The sequence below is a fragment of the Lactuca virosa genome, chromosome 5, assembly GCF_052849685.1.
Source record: "Lactuca virosa cultivar CGN04683 chromosome 5, Lactuca_virosa_CGN04683_v6, whole genome shotgun sequence".
Lineage (NCBI taxonomy): Eukaryota > Viridiplantae > Streptophyta > Magnoliopsida > Asterales > Asteraceae > Lactuca > Lactuca virosa.
The window spans coordinates 387,757,496-387,778,417 of NC_136430.1; the positions used below are offsets into that span (position 1 = coordinate 387,757,496).

The 20,922-nt window shown below is 35.9% G+C and overlaps 3 protein-coding genes across 5 annotated transcripts; 1 reads left to right on the forward strand and 2 right to left on the reverse strand.

Moving 5' to 3' along the window:
* Positions 1-5,657: 5,657 nt before the first annotated feature.
* LOC145117697 (O-fucosyltransferase 10-like) lies at positions 5,658-8,771 on the forward strand. The gene is made up of 10 exons (XM_079054003.1): positions 5,658-6,094; positions 6,347-6,422; positions 6,529-6,596; positions 6,684-6,772; positions 6,886-7,083; positions 7,154-7,358; positions 7,431-7,598; positions 7,678-7,845; positions 7,929-8,116; positions 8,222-8,771. The coding sequence occupies exons 1-10, from the start codon at positions 5,753-5,755 to the stop codon at positions 8,388-8,390; spliced, it is 1,671 nt and encodes a 556-aa protein (XP_078910129.1). The 5' UTR covers positions 5,658-5,752; the 3' UTR covers positions 8,391-8,771.
* Positions 8,772-9,011: 240 nt separating this feature from the next.
* LOC145117698 (uncharacterized) lies at positions 9,012-14,374 on the reverse strand. Of its 3 annotated transcripts, none has more exons than XM_079054006.1 (8): positions 14,129-14,374; positions 11,957-13,987; positions 11,725-11,839; positions 11,533-11,621; positions 10,712-10,950; positions 10,542-10,628; positions 10,356-10,455; positions 9,012-10,282 (listed from the first exon to the last, which is right to left on the reverse strand). In XM_079054006.1, exons 2-8 carry the CDS (start codon positions 13,952-13,954, stop codon positions 9,407-9,409), a joined length of 3,504 nt encoding a protein of 1,167 aa, XP_078910132.1. In that variant the 5' UTR covers positions 13,955-13,987; positions 14,129-14,374; the 3' UTR covers positions 9,012-9,406. The 3 variants fall into 3 exon arrangements, with proteins under 3 accessions (XP_078910132.1, XP_078910131.1, XP_078910130.1); XM_079054005.1 differs by having other exon boundaries at positions 11,957-14,038; XM_079054004.1 differs by having other exon boundaries at positions 11,957-14,374.
* A 5,628-nt stretch (positions 14,375-20,002) lies between these two features.
* On the reverse strand, positions 20,003-20,922 carry LOC145113748 (uncharacterized). Its single transcript, XM_079049798.1, has 2 exons — positions 20,478-20,922; positions 20,003-20,388 (listed from the first exon to the last, which is right to left on the reverse strand). Exons 1-2 carry the CDS (start codon positions 20,920-20,922, stop codon positions 20,003-20,005), a joined length of 831 nt encoding a protein of 276 aa, XP_078905924.1.

The following is a 20,922-nucleotide window of genomic DNA, read 5'->3' on the forward strand; positions in this document are numbered from 1 at the left end:
ATGCACTAAAACCTTCACAAGTGAGAAAATGATCCAAAAATGCTTAAGAACGGCTAGGGTTTCGTATGGGACTCTTTGTGGGTGAGGGAGGATGGTCTTGGGGCACATAAGATGTTTAAATAGGGTGCAAACCCTTGAAATTAGGGTTTCATCCAGACTGGCAGACTCGCCGAGTCGCCAACTTAAATCGCGTGCAAATCCCGCCTCTACTTGACGAGTCGGGCTACGGACTCGTCGAGTACCCCTTAAGAAATGAAAATTACTTTATTTAAATCACATACCAGAAATGGGGCGTTACAATGGGGTTGTAGGACGTCCCAAGTGCTATTCTTTCAGATCTATGATCCTCATGAGCTCTTTTGGCATAAACGTGCCAACTTTATGGTCTTATGGGCTCCATGCATTCATTAAGTTCATCTTATGGCTTCTTTTGAGCATTTGAGCTTCTTCTAAGCATGCTTGAATGTAAAGTCGGAAACTGTACGTGGTATTTCAACTTTTAGGGTCAGATCTACAGTTTGGGGTTATGCCTTTCATGATTTAGTGCTTAATGATTAAGTCCTTATCCTTTTAAGCCTAGGGTTTGGGTTTTAAACCCATTTTGGTTGTTATTAGAGGTAAAGTTGGAAACTTTACCCTTCCTGAGGCCATTTCAGTTAAGATCTAAGTCATGAAGCTCTTAGTTTCGTTAAGGACGACTTAATGGATTAAGATGTTGAATTTCCGGCGAACTCGACGAGTTTATGGAGGAACTCGGCGATTTAGATCGATTTCTCCCGACTTTGCAGACTGATAGCTAAACTCGGCGAGTTTATGGATGAACTCGGCGAGTTTATGGATGAACTCGGCGAGTTGAGTCAACTCAGATTGTTGACTTTTGACTTTGACTTTAGTCTTTAACCAAGTTTGACCTATAAGGGGCTTCTGGGCATTTTGTGCTGAACTTAAGGAAATCTTTTATGTTTAGGGTTTGAGTTGGGTCGATATTCGGAGTCGGGATCCGTTCAGCTACCTTTCTGTATTTGAGGTGAGTTTCCTTACCGGGTTTAGCGGGTCGAAGGCACCAAGGCCGACCCATGTTTATATTATGTTGTTAGTATGTTAGTTGTCTTTGTGACTCTTATATATATGCTCGTGTTTATATGTCTTCCGGGCTAAGGCTCGATGTCGGGCGGGGCCTGATGGATATCTGTATACTATGCATCTCTGTGATTATTGCATGTGTATGTGTTTATTTTGATATATGTTATTGCATGTTGGGCGGGGCCCGTTTTATAGAGCTCAGCTCGATGCCGGGCGGGGCCCGATGTCGGACGGGGTCCGAAGCCGGGCGGGCCCCACTATATGTTTATTATATGTTTGATATGTGGTATTTTGGGGGAACTCACTAAGCTTTGTGCTTATGATTTTTAGTTTATGTTTCAGGTACTTCCGGTTGTAAAGGGAAGAGCTCGGGATGACTGCATCGTATACACACACCATTGTGATTCCGCTATGATGTTTTACTCTGATTTATGATGAATCGATACATTGGTTTTAATCATGTGTTCGGATGTTATGAGAAAATACTATTTTATTTATTATTAAATTGAAATTTTTGGGACCATATTTTTGGATGTTTCAGAGTTATGAATTTTGCACGGACTTTAACAACCTAATCTTTATAAAAATATGAATTTAAAATAGAATGATAGTTAGCCGTCGAGACCTAAAGGAAAGTTCTAGAGCTCTTTGAGAGGATTCTAGGGATATAAAGAACGTCAAAAACGAAGCTTGTATGCGATAGTTATGACCGTTCGAAGATTTCAGGAAAATACCTGTTATGATGACGTGGCACCACCAGGAGGCGCCAAGTGGCCGGAGGAGTACCAGATCTTCTACCAACCATCCGACGTGGCACCGCTATGTGTTGACACGTGGCATGTTATAGAAAGAGGCGATTTGGACCAACAACGAGGTGACATGTGGTAGCGTGGCAATGAATGACCGTCATCACAAGGCGTGGCGTGCCTATGAAGAGGTGTGCGGCATGCCTCCCTGACAGCTATAAATATTGTTTTCATTTTCATTCATTTCACACAAATTTAAATTTCCTTCTTTCTTAAACGTTTCCCTCCTTTTTGGTCCAACTTTTCCCTAGACTTTAGAAGTATTTAGCGGGGCTCAGAGTCGTCAGAGAGTCCAACAAATAGGAGCTTTCAGGTCAAAGTTCTGCCCACGACTTTTCTAGTTTTCACTAGAAATTTATGTAAGTTAAGCTATACTTACTAGGCTTTTGGGGTAACTTATAATTATGTTTATGGCTGTTATTAGGAACCTATAAGTACCAGATTAGTCATTAATTCCAGTTAAATATTCTGATTGGTTTACTTTAGGGAAATGTGTCTAGAATGGGCATGTTGGCTTGGTTGTTGGATTTCAAAAAAGTTATATGCCGAAATGGTTCTGCCTCCCAACTATCCTGCCTGACTGATCCTTATTTGATAGCCATTAAGTATATTTGGAATTAGTGAAGGATCTAACTTCTACCAGATTGCCATAGATATTAATAAGTTATAATACTATATGTCAATACTTGATAGACCCTTTACCGCCAGTTGGATCATTCGAAGGATAACTGATAGCCATCTGAGTAATTGTCCAGGTGAGTTTTCTCAATATATTGTATACTCTAGTATGTATCCTATGCATGTTAGGATGTAGTTGCCCTATAGTATGCTATTAGGCCACTAGACCAACTTAGGGGTCGTTTAATAGTTGTTTATTGGGTTAGAGCTAACTGAGTTAGAAACTGAATGAGTTAGAAATGCTGATTGAGTTCACATCTGACTGAGTTTATGCTGTTTGATTATTTATCTGATTGATTGTGCTGAATGATAAAAATGACCATATTATCCTTGTGTTGTCCCTTGTGCTGGATAAAATAATTATAAAAATACAAATTATCACACAAAATCCAAATTAAACATACATCATTTAGCATCCAAATACAAAGTGTAATACAAAATCCAAATACACATCATTCATAAAAAAAGTACATCATTTAACGTGAACCATAAACACACAAATATATATATATATATATATATATATATATATATATATATATATATATATATATATATATATATATATATATATATATATATATATATATATATATATATACTATCCTTTTGGTTTGTTTATTTCTCAGTTCTCATTGTTGATTTTAATTAGGTTTCAACCTACACCATACAAAAATGAAGTTAAAGAACCTATATTTTCCTATCTAAATCAAGTCATGGACGGTTTCTTTTTAAATTAACCACTCATCACTTTCACAAATCTCTATCTTTAGTAAATCTGTTAAAAACTATAATTATAATATTGTATTCAAATTTTATATGTAAAAGCAAATCGAATAAAGCATTATACTGTATCAATCATATGCATGTTGCATGCATACAAAAGACGTTTGCAGAACACGTTTGCATCCATTATTTTATACTTCAAATACTTGTATAATAATCAATTGTTAGCAACATTTATATACAATTATTTGTGACAAAACACGTTTGCAGAAAAAATAAGGACAAAAAAAAACATGTTGATGCTGTTGCTGTTGATCACGGTAGCAGTTGATGTTGTTGCTGTTGATGACGGTTGCTCCACTGTTGCTTTTGATCGCTAATGAAAGTCTTCTTGCTTCGTCGATTGGAGGTTAACGGGGGAGGGGATGACATAAGAACCTCAGTCGCAACGATATGTAGGGCAATGAGTTGTTTTTGGTTTTTTTTTTTCTCGGTCCATCAAGTAGAAATCAAGGACCGAGTCCTGTGTTTTTATTGGACCGAGTCCACATATTGGACCGAGTCCCTACATCTATAATCCCTATCAAACATGTCAATTGATATTTTATGGACTCAATCTCTCTTTGGACCCAGTTAGATACCATATCAAACGACCCCTTAGTTAGTTGCTTGTTATGCGGAATTGTTTGTCTGCTAGATATGTATTGAATAATTATGTGGGAGTTAAGGGCGGACCAACCCCGTGCTGAAGACCAATAGACAAGGGCGGATCTTTATTAGGGCTAGGGGGCTGTGCCCCCCCCCCCCTGATTTTTTTATTACAATTAGCCCATATACTTTAATTTTATACATATTAGGCCCAAAAATATAAAATTTTGGCTGTGGCCCCCCCTGCTCATCGATTTTTATACATATTATATTTCCGGCCTCTCCAAATCAAATGTTGAAGCTTCGCCCCTGCCAATAGACTCGGGCGAACCAGCCTCATGTTAAAGGCCAAGGGGATGACTAGCTTGATACTGAAGGCCAAGGGGCGGACCAAGTTTACGCTGAATGCCATTATGTGAATTATTGGTGGATCGGCGAAAGGTCGTGAGTCATTATGTGTATGCATTATATATGTATTGTGAGATATGATATTTTGGAGAACTCACTATGCTTCGTGCTTACCCAGTTGATTATAAATGTTTTCAGGTACTTCCTCGGTTCATGAGAAGGGCAAGACTCGACTGTACACACACGCATTCGTATCATGTTTTCCACATAATGTAATTATATTATGATATATTTAAACAAATAAAAATGAATTTTTTTTGAAAATCAGGACAAACTCATACACTAACTCCATTAGATTCTTATAATGGCCAAAACTTATGCATGGTTCCAAGGAAACCAAAGCATACTAATTTTTCTACCAACACAAGACTAGAAATGAACACAAACCAAACCTAAGGTTTTGGAGTTTTCTAAAACTCCAAGAACACTCTTCTAAAGGACCTCAAAACATGAAATGAGAATCATAAGCAATAAATGTGGGAGCTTTATACCTTCAAAAGCTCCACAAAGTGCAAGAGATACAAATTTTGAAGTATGAACCACTTCCTCAAGCTACAAGATCACCTTCTTCATCATCCAAGAGCATTCCTATGCTTGGAACATCAAAACACACACTCAAGGCACCAAAAACACACAAACACACTAGGGTTTCTCTTTTTGGGGTGGAGGCTGATGAATGCATGCAACCCTAAAAGTTAGATCTATTATATAAGGCCCAAGGGCCGAGGCCTAAGGTTTTGAACCCAACCGCCACCTTGTCGCGACCAACACCTGACCGCATTGCCATTTAAGTTACGTGGCAGCACCACGACCATCATCTGACCGCGCCGCCATTTAAGGTTTTTCCTAAAAACTTTATTCTAAAAATTCTTAAGTCTTTAACTGATCAATCCAAAAAACGGATGTTATAGATACCAAATTTTTGGGTTCTGTTTTAAAGGCACTATTATCACCATATGATCGATCCTGGTATATTTTTGGAGGTTCTTGCCCAAAAATTAATTTTTAGACAAGTTTGATGATTATTTTTTATAAAGTTATCAAGTGTTCCTGCTTGGGATACTGTTAATTCTCCAATTCGTTGTTTCTATTTACGTTTTTCATATTCGAACTAATATTTCTTGATTCTAAGAGGCATGCTAAAATGTAAAAGGTCCAGATCCTCGTCCCAATACAGTAAATATAAATTAAGAGTAGTTAAAAAGTAATTATTAGTTACCGTTCTAAAAAAACTTAACCCGACGCGAGGTGTTTTGAAAACTATACAAAATAATCGAATTCGGATGAATTTAAGGGTTCAGACGAATTACTCCTTAAAAATGGGATGTACAGAAAAAGACAGGAGAGAAGATCTCACTTTTCCCCAAACGTCACTACGCCTTGAATCCAAAAAATAATATGCCATGGATGCCACTCTCAATTACTACAGCAGCAGCAGCAGTGGCAAATCTTTGAGCTCACCCCCGTCTCCTCCTACTACTCATTCCACTTCTCGCCGGCGAGGTCGCTCTTATAACTCCCGTCGACGGCGTCCACATCTTTTAAACGGAAATTTTTTCCGGCGAAGGATCTTTGGCTACTTGCTTCTACTCCCGTTATTGTTCTTATCGGCTGTGATCACGTTCGTCGGCCCCTTGTCCGCAATGCTATTTCCCAATCCTTTGCCTGGCTCCATTTATCGTAGTCATGAGATCTTCCAGAATCTCCTGACTGACATTCAATCTGACACTTCTTCTGGAATCCAGGTATTATATGGTTTATTATACCATTATTATTCCCAATTTTAAATCCTTTTATCCCCAACCTTACTGCTACAGTTCTGTAATATCTAAATCTCGAAGAGGGGGCTTTCACATCTTAATTTCTATTGGTTTCTCATCTTTATCCAAGATAGATCACAGTATTGTCCATTGATTCAGCGAATACAGTAATTAATTGTCGGCTACATTACATTATATGCTTGAAGCTGAAAGAAAAATTGTATCTTGTTGACTTAGTTGTCAGATGTATGGAGACAAAAAATGAAGTTGACAGAGCAGAAACCTTGCCCTACAACATCTCATCAATATCTTGGTATTTGTACTTCTACTTCAATTCAGTGGTAGTCTCTTCTAATGATTATGTATTTTGCCATCTTCTTTATGTGTACCTATAAACTAATGAAAATCTTTTATCACAGAAACTGGCATACCTGATCAATACTTGGTTGTGGAGGCAAATGGTGGTCTAAATCAACAACGTTCATCTGTAAGCCTAATGAACATCCATAATCCATTAGCTTACTTATTTTCTCCTCTAAATATATTAACATAACAATGAATCTTCAAATGACAGATATGTAATGCAGTGGCAGTTGCAGGTCTTTTGAATGCTACACTACTCATTCCTCTTTTTAATTTTCATAATGTTTGGAGGGATAGCAGGCAAATCCTATTACTTAATGAACATCCATTAATCTTGAAATGCAATAAGGAGTTTTTTTTTGACTTTTTGTTGCTTTCAATTAATATTCTTTTCTAATCTTTGTTCTTCACAGTGAGTTTGCAGACATATATGATGAAGACCATTTCATAGCCACCCTTAAAGAGTATGTTAATGTAGTTCGTGAGCTCCCAAAGGAATTAATGGAAAATTACAATTTTAGTATAAGCAATATTCCAAACTTTCGGGTCCCAGCTTGGGCATCTGCCAATTACTACTTAAAACAAGTTTATCCTGTCCTCAAAGAACAGAGGTTGGTTCTTAATATAATTGTAAAATTTGAGTATTTCTTTATTTTTCATTCTTTGAAAAATTCAATGCAGGATTGTTCGAATTGCTCCTTTTGCAAATAGATTGTCTCCAAATCTCCCTCCTCATATTCAATATCTTAGATGTGTTGCTAATTATGAAGCATTGAGATTCTCTAACTCCATCATCACAGTTGCCAAGATGCTAGTCAACAGAATGACTGTTGATAGTTCAAATTCAGGTGGAAATTACGTTTCTATCCACCTTCGGTTTGAAGAGGTATGATACTATTGTTATCCATTTTTCCTAATGAATCATGTAATAGATACTTATTGATTGCATGTGATTTAGGACATGGTTGCCTTTTCATGTTGTGTGTATGATGGAGGGAAATCTGAACAACTTGAAATGGATTCAATACGCCAAAAAGATTGGGGTGATAAATTTAAACGTAAAGATTATATTATAGATCCTGTTCGTAATCGAATCAATGGAAGGTGTCCAATGACACCTTTAGAGGTTAGTTTCAAGAACTCATGAATTTTATAATTTCTTGAATTTTAGTTCGTGTTTGAGGGTTAATTTGTTTAAAGCATAGGTAGGGATGATGCTAAGGGGTATGGGATTTGCAAACACAACTCCAATTTATTTGGCATCAGGAAAAATATATCAAGCTGATAAAAATGTAGCCCCTTTGAGGAAAATGTTCCCCCTTTTACACACAAAGGAGTTACTTAGTACCCCAGATGAGCTTGCTTCATTTAAGGTTAGTGTCTTAATACATTAAGCCATGTTAAGTCAAAAAGAAACAACACCTTAGTTTTTAACTTGTGTAGTTTCTTGATGTAGAATTATTCTTCAAGGATGGCTGCTTTGGACTACATTGTGTGCTTTTTCAGTGAAGTTTTTGTAACAACACAAGGTGGAAATTTCCCACATTTTTTGATGGGTCATAGGAAATTTCATTATGGACATGCAAAAACCATCATGCCAGATAAGCGCAAGCTTGTTGTTTTGCTCCACAATACAACCATAAGGTAATTCATTATATCTTGTATATGAATAAACATATAAGCTTATGATTGATGAATCTTTATATTTGAGTAAATGCAATAACAAAATTGTTGTTTTTTTTTTGGCAGCTGGGATGAGTTCAAGAAGGAGATGCAAGTAATGCTAGCCGAAAGTGACCACAAAGGTGTTGCAATACCCAATATCAAGAAAATCACAAGAAAAAACTCGTTATATTTAAACCCCTTCCCAGAGTGTCAATGTCTTAAAAAACCAAAATTATTTGAAGAAGAATATTGATGCATTCATGATTGATGTAAGAATGTGAAAAATCCATAAGTGAGGTCTAAGGTTGGCATATGCATGCATGCTCAGGGGATATACTGTGATTTACCTTCCTCATGTTGGTAGTGAGACTGGTTGGTGGTGTCAAAGATACCACCATAGATTTGGAGTCATGTCATGATGTGGCTCTTGAAACTATAAGGCTTCAAGTATGAAGATTTTAGTTTTGTGAAGCCACAACATGGATTAAAATTTATCAATATTGAGTTTATGTCATAGATGAGGTTCATTAGACTTTAGAGTCATGAGATTGCTTTAAGTTCTCTCTCTATTTTTTGACCAATAGATTTGTAGGTCTCAAATTTTAGGCTTTGTGTATTATATTATAAGTTAATATTCATTACTTTTGCTTTTAACCCTTTTCCTATATGGTTAAATGTATGACTATGATGCAATGTAACAATATATGTAGTGGTTAAAGAATAATGGATACTCTATAATGGTTTCTTGCGTATGATTACAAATATATCATTTAATCATGTATGTATTCAATTTTATAAATCAACATAACATCCAATATAGAAAATAATGGTGTGACTAAAGAAAATAAATCTGAAAAGTCAAACACAACAGTCGTTAAGATACAAACAAGTAAATTGTATTGGCAACACCAACATTCCCGTTGAAGATAGTTGTAATTATAAATTTTGTTACATATCGAATACAATTGGAAAAAAAAAAATTACTCTGATAAATATGTTGTCCTCAAAAACCCAATCAACCTAATTGTTTATTAACCTTTCTTGATACAACAACAGTGAGTGAGTCAACTCGACCCCACCCACAAAACCAATTACAAACTCAAACCTCATCAGCAGCATCTTGTGTTTATACATTCCATTCCAGGCTCTGCAGCAACTCACGAATGGAATTACTTTTCATGTGATTTTGAAAGATTTTGGTTCATATTCTTCCCATCATCTTCAAATCAATAGGTTATATAACATAATCAAAAACTTTAATCTGAATTTTTATTTCTCCTTTCCTGTTGAAAATTGAATCAATTCTGCTATATTTGCAGCTGAATTGGGAACAGATGGAAGTGATTCCATTCCAGACAATTGTGGTTCGGGTTCAAGAGAAATGTTTAAGGATATCACGTCAATTGGAATAGCATCAGTGATTCCGTCATCCTGCACATCAGTTAGTTCTTTGCTGGAATCGGAATCCGTAGATACAGAAACTGATTCTTTTCCCATGAGTTCACATGGGTTACCTGGAATGGAATTAGCACCGCCTGTTTTGGTGGAAGGCGTCACATTCCCATTCTGCGGAGCAAATCCTTCTACCTTGGAATCAGCATCAGCAATTCCGTTTGTAGTCTCATTGCCACCCCGCACACCTTTTTTCACCGGAATGGCAACAGAAATAGCAAAATTTTCAGTACTCTCTTCACCATTCTGCATAACTGTATCATCACCATCAAGCTGAACATCGGAATCACTAATAACATTTGGTTTTCTTTCCGGAACCGGAAACGGAATATCAACTTTAACAGAACTGATGGAAAGAGTGGCATCGCTAGCATCTTGAGAACCGGAATCCGATGGAGCAATTCTCTGTCTCGACTCTTTAACATCGGGAGAACTTGATTCCGATTTGTCAGCCTTCGGAATGTTGCTTTCCAATTCCAATTCCAATCTTATCTTATGTAATGATGAACCTTTCTCTGGAATTAGCGGTTTCTGCAACATATCTGTTCCAGGAAACACCAACATGTTGATGGACCTCATTTCTTGTCTGTGTGTTTCCTCAAGAGGCTTGAAACCAAAAACATCAGTCCATGTATGCATGTGTTCAGCAATGGCGGGAATAATCAATTTCTCAATATGAAGGGATGAGAGTACCTGAAAAGAAAAGGGTATACAAGTAATTTACACACGCACCAAAAGCAAATAAAAAGGTTCTACTTTTTCTTACCGATTCAATAGCAGATAACAACCTACGACACATCCCTTGGCGTCTATACATATGGCGGGTCCCAATAAATGGCATCTCTGCTAGCTGGGTCCCATGGATCCTAAACAAATTTTATTAAAATTTAAAATTAAGGTCACAGAAATTGACAAATTTTATTAAAAATTAAGTAAAGCAGCAGAAGCCTACCTGATGGATGCAGCACAAATCATTTCATCACCCCTCTCCAATATAGCTGTAAAGAAGCCACTGTAGTTTAACCTGTTAAAGTTTGATCTACAAAAGAAAATTACAAAGAATTAGCAAATTCAGACATGAAGTTAATGGGTAAAGAAAGTAAGAGGGTATGTTGAACTTACCCACAATTGTAAACAACATTATGAATTAAGTTGATTCCACTTCTCCTGTCAAGAACAGGAACAAAGCACTCATCAATGACTGAAAGAGCAACAGCTAGCTTGGAATTGCATTCCACTCTTTGAGATAACTCCATGGATGAAGCATCTGGTGGAAGATCTGATCGATGAATAAGAGACCATGAGAATCCAGAACCCACTTCATGTTTCACCCCAAGAAGCTTCTGCAGCTGGCTGTATACCTGCAAATTCAACATAATTACAATTTACACCACAAAACTACAAGAGAGAATGTCATAAACAAATAACACAACAAAAAGATAGTCTCTCTCTCTCTCTCTCTCTCTCTCTCTCTCTCTCTCTCTCTCTCTCTCTCTCTCTCTCTCTCTCTTTTTCTCTTTTTTATGTCCCAAGGAAGTTGCAACTTTAGATATTTCTTGCGCCTTTTCATTGTTATAAATATTGTAACATGCGTACAGTTGTGTGCAACTTTCACTGGACTTTACTCACTATGTTTCAAGAAAAGAGGTTGTTTTAACTAAGAGTTAAAGAGATAGGAATGCAGGGTAATGGTGAAATGAGAAAAGGAGAGAATATAAATCATGATCTCTTTGCACACATACTGCACATCAAGCTTAAAGCAAGTGAAAACTAATGATGATGGTGCCTTTAGTTTTTCCCTTCAGAGCTAATATGTAAGATACTAGAATACTAATGATAATATGCTTAAGAAAGAAACAGAAATAACAACAGCTGCATGATTTTCTTTATGCATATGAGATTAAAATCCATTAACTCAGAATAGGAAAGAGAACTTTTAGTACCTCTAGACACTTCTGGCCACAGAATGACAGGTTTGGATCAGTGGGATCAATAGGCTTCTCATTCATCTCCAGGCTGCATGATTCATGATCTGCAACAGCAACAAGTTTTAAATTTAATCCAACAAACATTAAAATCACAGTGATTAATGAAACAAGCATATGATCAGATCACAAACAAATAGCAAACATTACATTTTTTCTCACAAAGGCAGCATGCAAGAAGTTGACTTTCAGTTCTAACACCAGCTTCAGTTTCACAGTATTTACACGAGCAATTTGGACAATGCCAATCACCTTGAGGAAGCATCTGAAATCGCATGATTAAAACATTACATTCATAACAATGAATTCATAATACACATACAAATAATATATCCATATATCCATGGGTATAAAGCAATAAAAACACAATTAATATTAATACCTTTATGCCTAAACAGCTCTGGTGAAAGGTGGATGGACAACCATCACAACAAATCAAATCACCACCATCGCCACATAAGCCACAGGTGTCATCATTAGGATCATCACCATCAACATCTACAGCATAAAAACCCTTTCTTTCCAACTCTCCTTGTTTATTCCATGCATCAATCTGACACTGCATCAAAGATTTTCCAGATTGTCCAAAAATATTCAGATATGGTTGCTTGAGTTTGCTTCCTGCATGAAGCTCAAACTTCAAAACTGATAAGATTTTGCTACAACAGCCACAATGGATTCCATCTTTTGTAATCCACCCTTCTTGCATTACTCGTGTCTTTCTTCTGTTCATATATTCAACTTTCTCACTCATTTCCACTGTTCCAGAATCAATCAGCCATGAAAGAAGGGTTCGTTTTCCTGAATAGGAAACAAATCTATCATTTTCAGAGCCTTTCCCTTCACTTCTAACCAACAAAACACACCTTCCGAGTTTTCGACTTTTTTGCCCCTGTGGAATTTGAGAATCATATTCATTCCCAAGTCCAACACTTCTCTTTGCAGCAGCCCTCTCTTGTTTAGCTGTTTCCATGTAATAATTATCATTTGAATCATCAGCATCACCATTGTTGTTGCCTTCATCTCTTTTCTTCTTTTTCATTTCTCTTTCAATTTTCTTACGGGTTTGCCTGGTTAGTTTACTAAGTGTTTCAACGGGTAAAGGGGTAAATTCTCCACCTACTTGTGAATGATCTTTCTCTTCTTCCTTTTGAAGTGCTTCATAAGCTTTGATTATAGACCAATAAGCAGTTCCTGTTGGATTGATGTAGACAGCATCAAGGTAGTCTCTGTTCCTTCTTGGTCTATAATCAATGGTCCAACCAGCACCAAGAAGCATACTTCTAATCTTCTCTCTCAATAATTGCTTTTCAGTGCCACTTCCACGTTTAACCTTGCTTTCTTTCCCTTTAACTGGAGTAACTTTTTTGGTTTGTGGGGTTATTCTTTTTTCAATTTTAACCATTTTTTCAGCAGATGGTTTTATTGGTAATGATGTATCGCTATCATCTAAAACTGGTTTTTCCAAATCCAAATCAACTTCACCTTTCACTTGATTCTTGAATGAAACTGGTTTCTCAGGATGCCTTGAAGCAGAGTGCAATGAAGAAGACTCCATAGCTGCTTTTTTCCTATTAGGACCTTCCCAGTGATCATGGCTTTTATGGGACATGTTCTGTTGTTTCTTTTTGTAAACTACTGGCCTAGATTCTTTCCACTCTTCAACTTCTGGATGATGATTATAACTTTGATGTGGAACACTAATCTGCTTATGCTTTTTTACCATCACCTTTAGAACACCATTTTTCCCTTGCAACCTGATAGGTTCATCAGAAACTTCTCTATAATGAAGGGGTAAATGGGATTTATCGTCCTCCATCTTGTATCCACTTTTGATGCCATGAATAGGCCTACTACTATTTCCACCCAAAATGGCATTCCTTTTATCATGAAGGAATTCCCTTCTCTTATCATCGATTATCCTACTACTACCACTTGCAGAATTCTTTAGATCTCCACTTTGCCAATGTAACTTCAACCCATGTCTATGATCGTTAACATCCTTCCTATTCATCCTCTCATGGAATCCATTATACTCATCAAACTCATGCATATTTATCCCATTATTTACCCTTTTCTCAATCTCTGATTCTCTATTTCCCATAAAACCCCTATTACTAAAAGATGAACCATTGTGAAAATTATCAAGTTTTTGGCGGTAAGGCTCTGTGAACTCATCACTGGACTCGGAATCACTCCTAATCGCTCTTGGTCTTTTTTTCTCTTTTGCCGAGTAATATAGCTTCCTTGATGACGAATCGCTAAACCCTTGAACTCCGCCAACACCATCTGCTACCTTCTTTTTGATAATCAAGCATCCAGAAGAGCTTTTTTTCTTTACCACGTCTATCGAATGGACAGATCTCCCCACTTCTTTCATGTCACCAAAGATAAACAACAGATGCCCCCAATTCTATCAAATCCGACATAACAGAAACACCGGCAATCAACGATACTTACAGATCTAGGCTCGCCAAATTGAAATAACACAACAAATCAAGATCAACGACCTTGAAAGCGAAAAGGCATGTGAAAAGAATATAGGTTTTCTTACCAGGAATTAAGTAAGAATAAGCAAAGTTTCCCAGCGGAAAAATGTCGATTAAGGGAATTTGATCAGGGAAAACCCAATTTCAATCCAAGGACTTGGATTTGCGTGTGTTGGAAGAATACTACTAGTGTGTATCTGGGAGTCTTGTAAGTTGTAATGATGCAATCTATAGCATGGATCGGATACCTGTAACATTAGCAGGCAAAACCCTTTTCCTCCATTGTATCCGGTCGAATTATGTATATTAAAATTCTTTTAACTTCTTTTTTCACTCTGGATTTTGGTTTTGGCATTTTAAAGTTTTTATTATGGAAATGGATTTATTAGAATAATTATTTTTGGTTTGTTTATATTTTGATAATTTATTATTTTTTTACATGTATAGGTAACAAATTTTTTAGAAGTGTTCATATATGACAATTATGACAGACTTTACAAGTTACAGTCGGTCATAATGGTCATATGCAGTGTTGTAAAACTCGCCGAGTTGGCCGATTACTCCTCCGAGTACTCGCTACTCGGCCCCTTACCGAGGCGAGTTACAGAATCCCGAGTACTTACTGATCAACCCCTTACTGAACTGAGTAGTGTTGTAAAATGCGGTCAACTCGGTGATTAATATGTATAATATACTTAATGATTTATTATTTAACACACACATGTGATTATTACTACATATATATCTTAAATTTTCAGTAATTATTCGCGAAGTGAGACCATTATGTGTTTTTTTAGCTTTTGTGTATTCACATGTATCTAATTTTGTTATATATTTCAATCAACTTATGATTTTGACATATATAATTTCCCTAAAAATATTTCTATATGAATTACCGAATCCGAGTACTCCCGAGTACTCGCTACTCGGTAGTCGGCCGAGTAGGTACCGAGTAACGAGTTCTACAACCTTGGTCATATGTGAACATTTCCAACAAATTCGTAGCATATATAAATATAAAAAATGTTACCTAAATATGAACAAAACGAAAATGTAATTACCCTGATAAGTCAATTTCTCTTCTTTTATTTTACATTTTTTAATTTTGTTTTGGTATAAATTTTAACCTAAATGGTAAATATATTTAAAACCACAATATTTTGGTAAATATCTTTTTAAAATATTTTCAATGAAGTTTGCTCCGGGTCATGACTTGTTTTTTGTTTCTATAACAAATTGAACATACTTTGCAAGTATATGCAAATCTCAAGTGTTCTGTCTGACACAACTGTAGGTGTGAACAACATGGTGACTGCCATATTTATTGTCGAATTGGTATGTACACACGTATTCTCAAGTTTTGCACGTGTACATAATAAATTTTAATTTTTATATTTAATCTGTTAAACAATAAAATTATGAAATGACGATGTGTGTTTTTACCAGTCAAATCAGGAGTGTTTTTTTTTTTTTTGTAATACCAACCTAGTGTATTTTAAAAATATATTTACCACATTGGTGCGGTTCTAAAAATATTTATCATTTAGGTTAAATTTTATATTAAATCAAATTTAAAACATAAAATAAAAAAGAAGAGAAATTGACTTATCATGATAATTACCTTTTTCGTTTTGTTTACATTTAGGTATTTTTTTTATGTACACACCTAGATAATTAACTTAGGGGTCGTTTAATAGTTGCTGTCTGGGAAAGTGTTGTATGGGAAAGTGCTGTCTGGGAAAGTTTTCTGACTGGGAAAGAAACAATGCTGTTTGATTGTACATATGACTGACTGTGCTGAATGATGAAAAACGACCATATTACCCTGCTGTTCTATTCTGTGATGGATGAAGTTGCTGAATGATTATAAAAACATATAAATTATCATACAAAATCAAAATTACACAATAATCATTTAAAAATCCGAATACAAATTGTCTTACAAAGTAATTAAACATAAATCAATCAAAATCCAAATAGAAACATACTGAAATTGAAAATAACATACTAATTTGCATACATCTCTAAAGTAAACCGGGTGAAAGTAGTTGATTAGCAATCTGCTCACGCAAAGTAGCCATGTATTCAACGGCTTCTGAACCCCATTATATGCCTTGTGTGTTTTCGTCTTCAATTCCTCCACCGTGCACATCAAGATTAACCATAACGTTCTCTTCAAAATTTTCAAATAACTCATCTTGGATATTGTATTTCCTTATAAAATTATGGACCGCGGCACAAGCAATGACGATGTCTCTTTGTATCGGAAAAGGATAAGGAGCCATTTGTTTTAAGATTGGGAATCTCGCCTTCAATACACCATAAGCACGCTCAATAACATTTCTAAGTTGTGCATGAGCAAGATTGAACCTTTCTTCTTTAGTTAAAGGTCGACGTCCTCGAAAATCGGCTAACCAATACCTAGTGCCACGGTACGGAGCCATGAACCCACGAGTGTTGGTATATGCGGCATCACAAATATAATATTTATCTGTAGGCGAGTGACATTTATTATATAAAGAATATAGATAATAAAACTTATATAAAGAATATAAATAAACTTATATAAATATTAGAAACCTGGTGGAGGGAATGGAAATCCGGAAGACGGATTGAATGCAACTTCTTTCAAAACTCTTGAATCATGTGCTATGCCTTCCCATCCAGCCCATACAAAGGTGAATATCATATCAAAATCACAAATTCCTAATACATTTTGATAACATTCACCTTTCCCTCTTCCCATATACCTCGTTTGTTGATCAACGGGCACAACTGCATGTACAAGAGTTCCATCTAGTGCACCTATTGCTCCGGAAAATATAGCTTTTAACCGTCTTTGTCGTTCTGAGGCATGTCTTGTTGGATTAGGATTTGTTGGTACTATAATTTCTTTTGCAAAACACATCATTGCATTTAAGACCTCATGAAAACATTGATGAATGGTTTGTGTGGAGTGATGAAATCTTCCTTTAACCGCTCGAAAACGTTCATTATGTCCTATAACATGTAAAAACATAGCCATCTTCTCTTCAATGCTTATCGTTCTACTAGCTTGCAACCAACTTCTTTGCGTAAAATGATTGCATAATAATACAAATGCCTCTTGTGTAAGACGCGTCATATCGTAACATTCGATAGGGTCCCCGTGTATCAAATCTTGCGTATACGCATAACCGCTCGAATCGTTATCTCTTATTCTATGAATTTTTTTTAGCCTTGGCCGGTTTAACCTCAACCAATACAAGACAAGTAAAAGAAAAACTAAAGCTTCACCATTAGAAATCATACTTGACCTGTAAAATACAATTACATATAACATGTCAAATATAAAATAAACAACCAAAATATTTATAACATGACAAGTATAAAGTAAATAACAAAAAAATATTTATCTAATAACACAAAAGTGATGCACCAAAAATTATCCAATAAAAAAACCCATGCATATAAAATTCATCAAACGTAACATAACAAAAGTCATAGAAAAAGCCATCAAACCTAACATCCAAAAGTCATGCAACAAAGAAATAGTAAAAGTAATCAAATGTAACATCTAAAAAGTCATCAAAGGTAACCAAACTCATTCCTGCACTCCTCACCCACGACTCACAAGTAGTAGGCGTAAGTCGTAACCAAACTTTCCTAATATCGGCACTTTCAACAAATAACAAAAGAGCGGTCTTGTGTCTTTCATCTTCTTCTCCCCATCCCATTTTTGCCAATTTCTCCATACATGCATCTATGTCCTTATCCATTTCACTTCTTTGGTTTTGTTCCACAAGCGTCCTTGCAAACTTGACGATTTCCTCCTCAACTTCTAGTGCCCTTGCGTTTCTCTTGTTTCCACCAGCTCTTTTGTTTCCACCCACTCTCCTATTTTTCGAATGTCCAGAGGATTCTTCACTTGCAGCTACGTGTTGGGTTGAGTCGGGAGTTTCCGTTTGGGTGCATTGAACCTCATCAAAGTCATGCTCAGTGTATTCAGGAGTAGGACGGGGGAGTGTAGAAGATGGCCCCCAACTATCAAAGCCGGTAGAGGTTGAACCTTCAAATAATTGTGTGCACAGATCAGGGAAAAGGATGGGCACGATTTTCAAAGCTCCTACAATCTTGTTCAACTGTTTAACATTTTGAAATTATCAAACCATTAAAAGAAAATAATCATATTTCTACTATTTTGTTTTATAATTAGACGAATATATATTACCTTCGTCTCCGTCTCCCATTGTTCGTCAGTCAAATTAAATTTATTTGTTAAAGGATCATATATATTTCCGGTTTTGCTTTTAAGTTTCACCCAAGCTTGATACTTTCCTTTGTAGTAGTCGTAGTGGTTTCTCATCTGTTTTTGGTCAACGACTAAACCGTGTTCCTTTAATAATTTTTCGGCTACAGTTTTCCATGAATTTGGTTTTAGGGCACTACCCTCACGACCATATGTGGTTACTTCTTGGATACAAGCATCAAGAAAAGTTTTGTCTAAACTTTGGTCCCAAATGATTCTAGATTTTCTTTGTGACATGTCTATAATAAAAAACAGCAATAACTATGAAATTTCAGCATATATATTCAAAAAAACAGCATGTATATACACAATTCAGCATATATATTCAAAAAAAAAACAGCATGTATATACACAATTCAGCATATATATTCAAAAAAACAGCATGTATATACACAATTCAGCATATATATGAAATTCAACATGTATATTAAAAAAAACAGCATATATATACACAAATCAGCAAGTATTTTCAAAAAGCAAAAAATAAAAAACAAAATCATCATGTATATAGACAAATCAGCATGTATTTTCAGCATCTATGTAAAAAATACATCATATATCGGCAGAAAAAAAAACAAAAAACAACATGTTTCAACATTTTTGTTCATCTTTCCGAATCAACACGTATTTTCTTCACCTATGCACGAAAATCAGAAGAGCAAAGAAAACAAGATGAAAAACATGAAACAAATTCTGATTTTGATACAAAAAGATGAACAAAAATCAGATTTCTAACATACAACTGAAAGAGATGAAGCATAAAAATCAGAAGAAAAAAAACATAACACAAATGAAACATACAATCGAAATACAATCAAAAGAAATCATAATTTCTGATTTTAATCCCCAGAAGAAATCGACAAGAAATCGGCAGAAAAAAGGAAGAAATTACCTGTGGGAGGAGCTGCAGGGCGGAGCCGGTGGCGATGGAGGCTGCTTGGCGGGAGGAGGCTGGCCGGAGAAGACGAGTGATGAAAATCGACGAAGGGAAGACGATGATGACGGATGGAGGCGACGCAGGGAAAGGGAATACGCATCTTTTTTTTGCTAGGGCATAATTGTCCAACGCCTTTTCTTTTCCATACAGACTTGGGTTTATTGCTTTGTGGGAAAGACCCATCTTAGCGAGAAAGATGATTTTTTTGGTCCAAATCAAACGGTCTTTCCGGCCCATTCAGCTGGAAAGATCTTTATGGGTCGGGAAAGACGTTTATCAAACAGGACCTTAGGGGTCGTTTGATAGTTGCTGTCTGAGAAAGTGTTGTATGGGAAAGTGCTGTCTGGGAAAGTTTTCTGACTGGAAAAGAAACAATGTTGTTTGATTGTACATATGACTGACTGTGCTGAATGATGAAAAATGACCATATTACCCTGCTGTTCTATTCTGTGATGGATGAAGTTGCTGAATGATTATAAAAACATATAAATTATCATACAAAATCAAAATTACACAATAATCATTTAAAAATCCGAATACAAATTGTCTTACAAAGTAATTATACATAAATCAATCAAAATCCAAATAGAAACATACTGAAATTGAAAATAACATACTAATTTGCATACATCTCTAAAGTAAACCGGGTGAAAGTAGTTGATTAGCAATCTGCTCACGCAAAGTAGCCATGTATTCAACGGCTTCTGAACCCCATTATATGCCTTGTGTGTTTTCGTCTTCAATTCCTCCACCGTGCACATCAAGATTAACCATAACGTTCTCTTCAAAATTTTCAAATAACTCATCTTGGATATTGTATTTCCTTATAAAATTATGGACCGCGACACAAGCAATGACGATGTCTCTTTGTATCGGAAAAGGATAAGGAGCCATTTGTTTTAAGATTGGGAATCTCGCCTTCAATACACCATAAGCACGCTCAATAACATTTCTAAGTTGTGTATGAGCAAGATTGAACCTTTCTTCTTTAGTTAAAGGTCGACGTCCTCGAAAATCGGCTAACCAATACCTAGTGCCACGGTACGGAGCCATGAACCCACGAGTGTTGGTATATGCGGCATCACAAATATAATATTTATCTGTAGGCGAGTGACATTTATTATATAAAGAATATAGATAATAAAACTTATATAAAGAATATAAATAAACTTATATAAATATTAGAAACCTGGTGGAGGGAATGGAAATCCGGAAGACGGATTGAATGCAACTTCTTTCAAAACTCTTGAATCATGTGCTATGCCTTCCCATCCAGCCCATACAAAGGTGAATATCATATCAAAATCACAAATTCCTAATACATTTTGATAACATTCACCTTTTCCTCTTCCCCTATACCTCGTTTGTTGATCAACGGGCACAACTGCATGTACAAGAGTTCCATCTAGTGCACCTATTGCTCCGGAAAATATAGCTTTTAACCGTCTTTGTCGTTCTGAGGCATGTCTTGTTGGATTAGGATTTGTTGGTACTATAATTTCTTTTGCAAAACACATCATTGCATTTAAGACCTCATGAAAACATTGATGAATGGTTTGTGTGGAGTGATGAAATCTTCCTTTAACCGCTCGAAAACGTTCATTATGTCCTATAACATGTAAAAACATAGCCAT

Coding starts and splice junctions, on each gene's coding strand:
- LOC145117697 (XM_079054003.1), top strand. CDS start 5,753: ATGGATGCCACTCTCAATTACTACAGCAGCAGCAGCAGTGGCAAATCT. Junction 6,773..6,885: donor AATGTTTGGAGGGATAGCAG/GCAAATCCTATT, acceptor TGTTCTTCACAG/TGAGTTTGCAGACATATATG. Junction 7,846..7,928: donor ATGAGCTTGCTTCATTTAAG/GTTAGTGTCTTA, acceptor TTCTTGATGTAG/AATTATTCTTCAAGGATGGC.
- LOC145117698 (XM_079054006.1), bottom strand. CDS start 13,954: ATGAAAGAAGTGGGGAGATCTGTCCATTCGATAGACGTGGTAAAGAAA. Junction 11,622..11,724: donor CTGCCTTTGTGAGAAAAAAT/GTAATGTTTGCT, acceptor TTGCTGTTGCAG/ATCATGAATCATGCAGCCTG. Junction 10,629..10,711: donor AATGTTGTTTACAATTGTGG/GTAAGTTCAACA, acceptor TTTCTTTTGTAG/ATCAAACTTTAACAGGTTAA.
- LOC145113748 (XM_079049798.1), bottom strand. CDS start 20,922: ATGGCTATGTTTTTACATGTTATAGGACATAATGAACGTTTTCGAGCG. Junction 20,389..20,477: donor ATTTCCATTCCCTCCACCAG/GTTTCTAATATT, acceptor ACTCGCCTACAG/ATAAATATTATATTTGTGAT.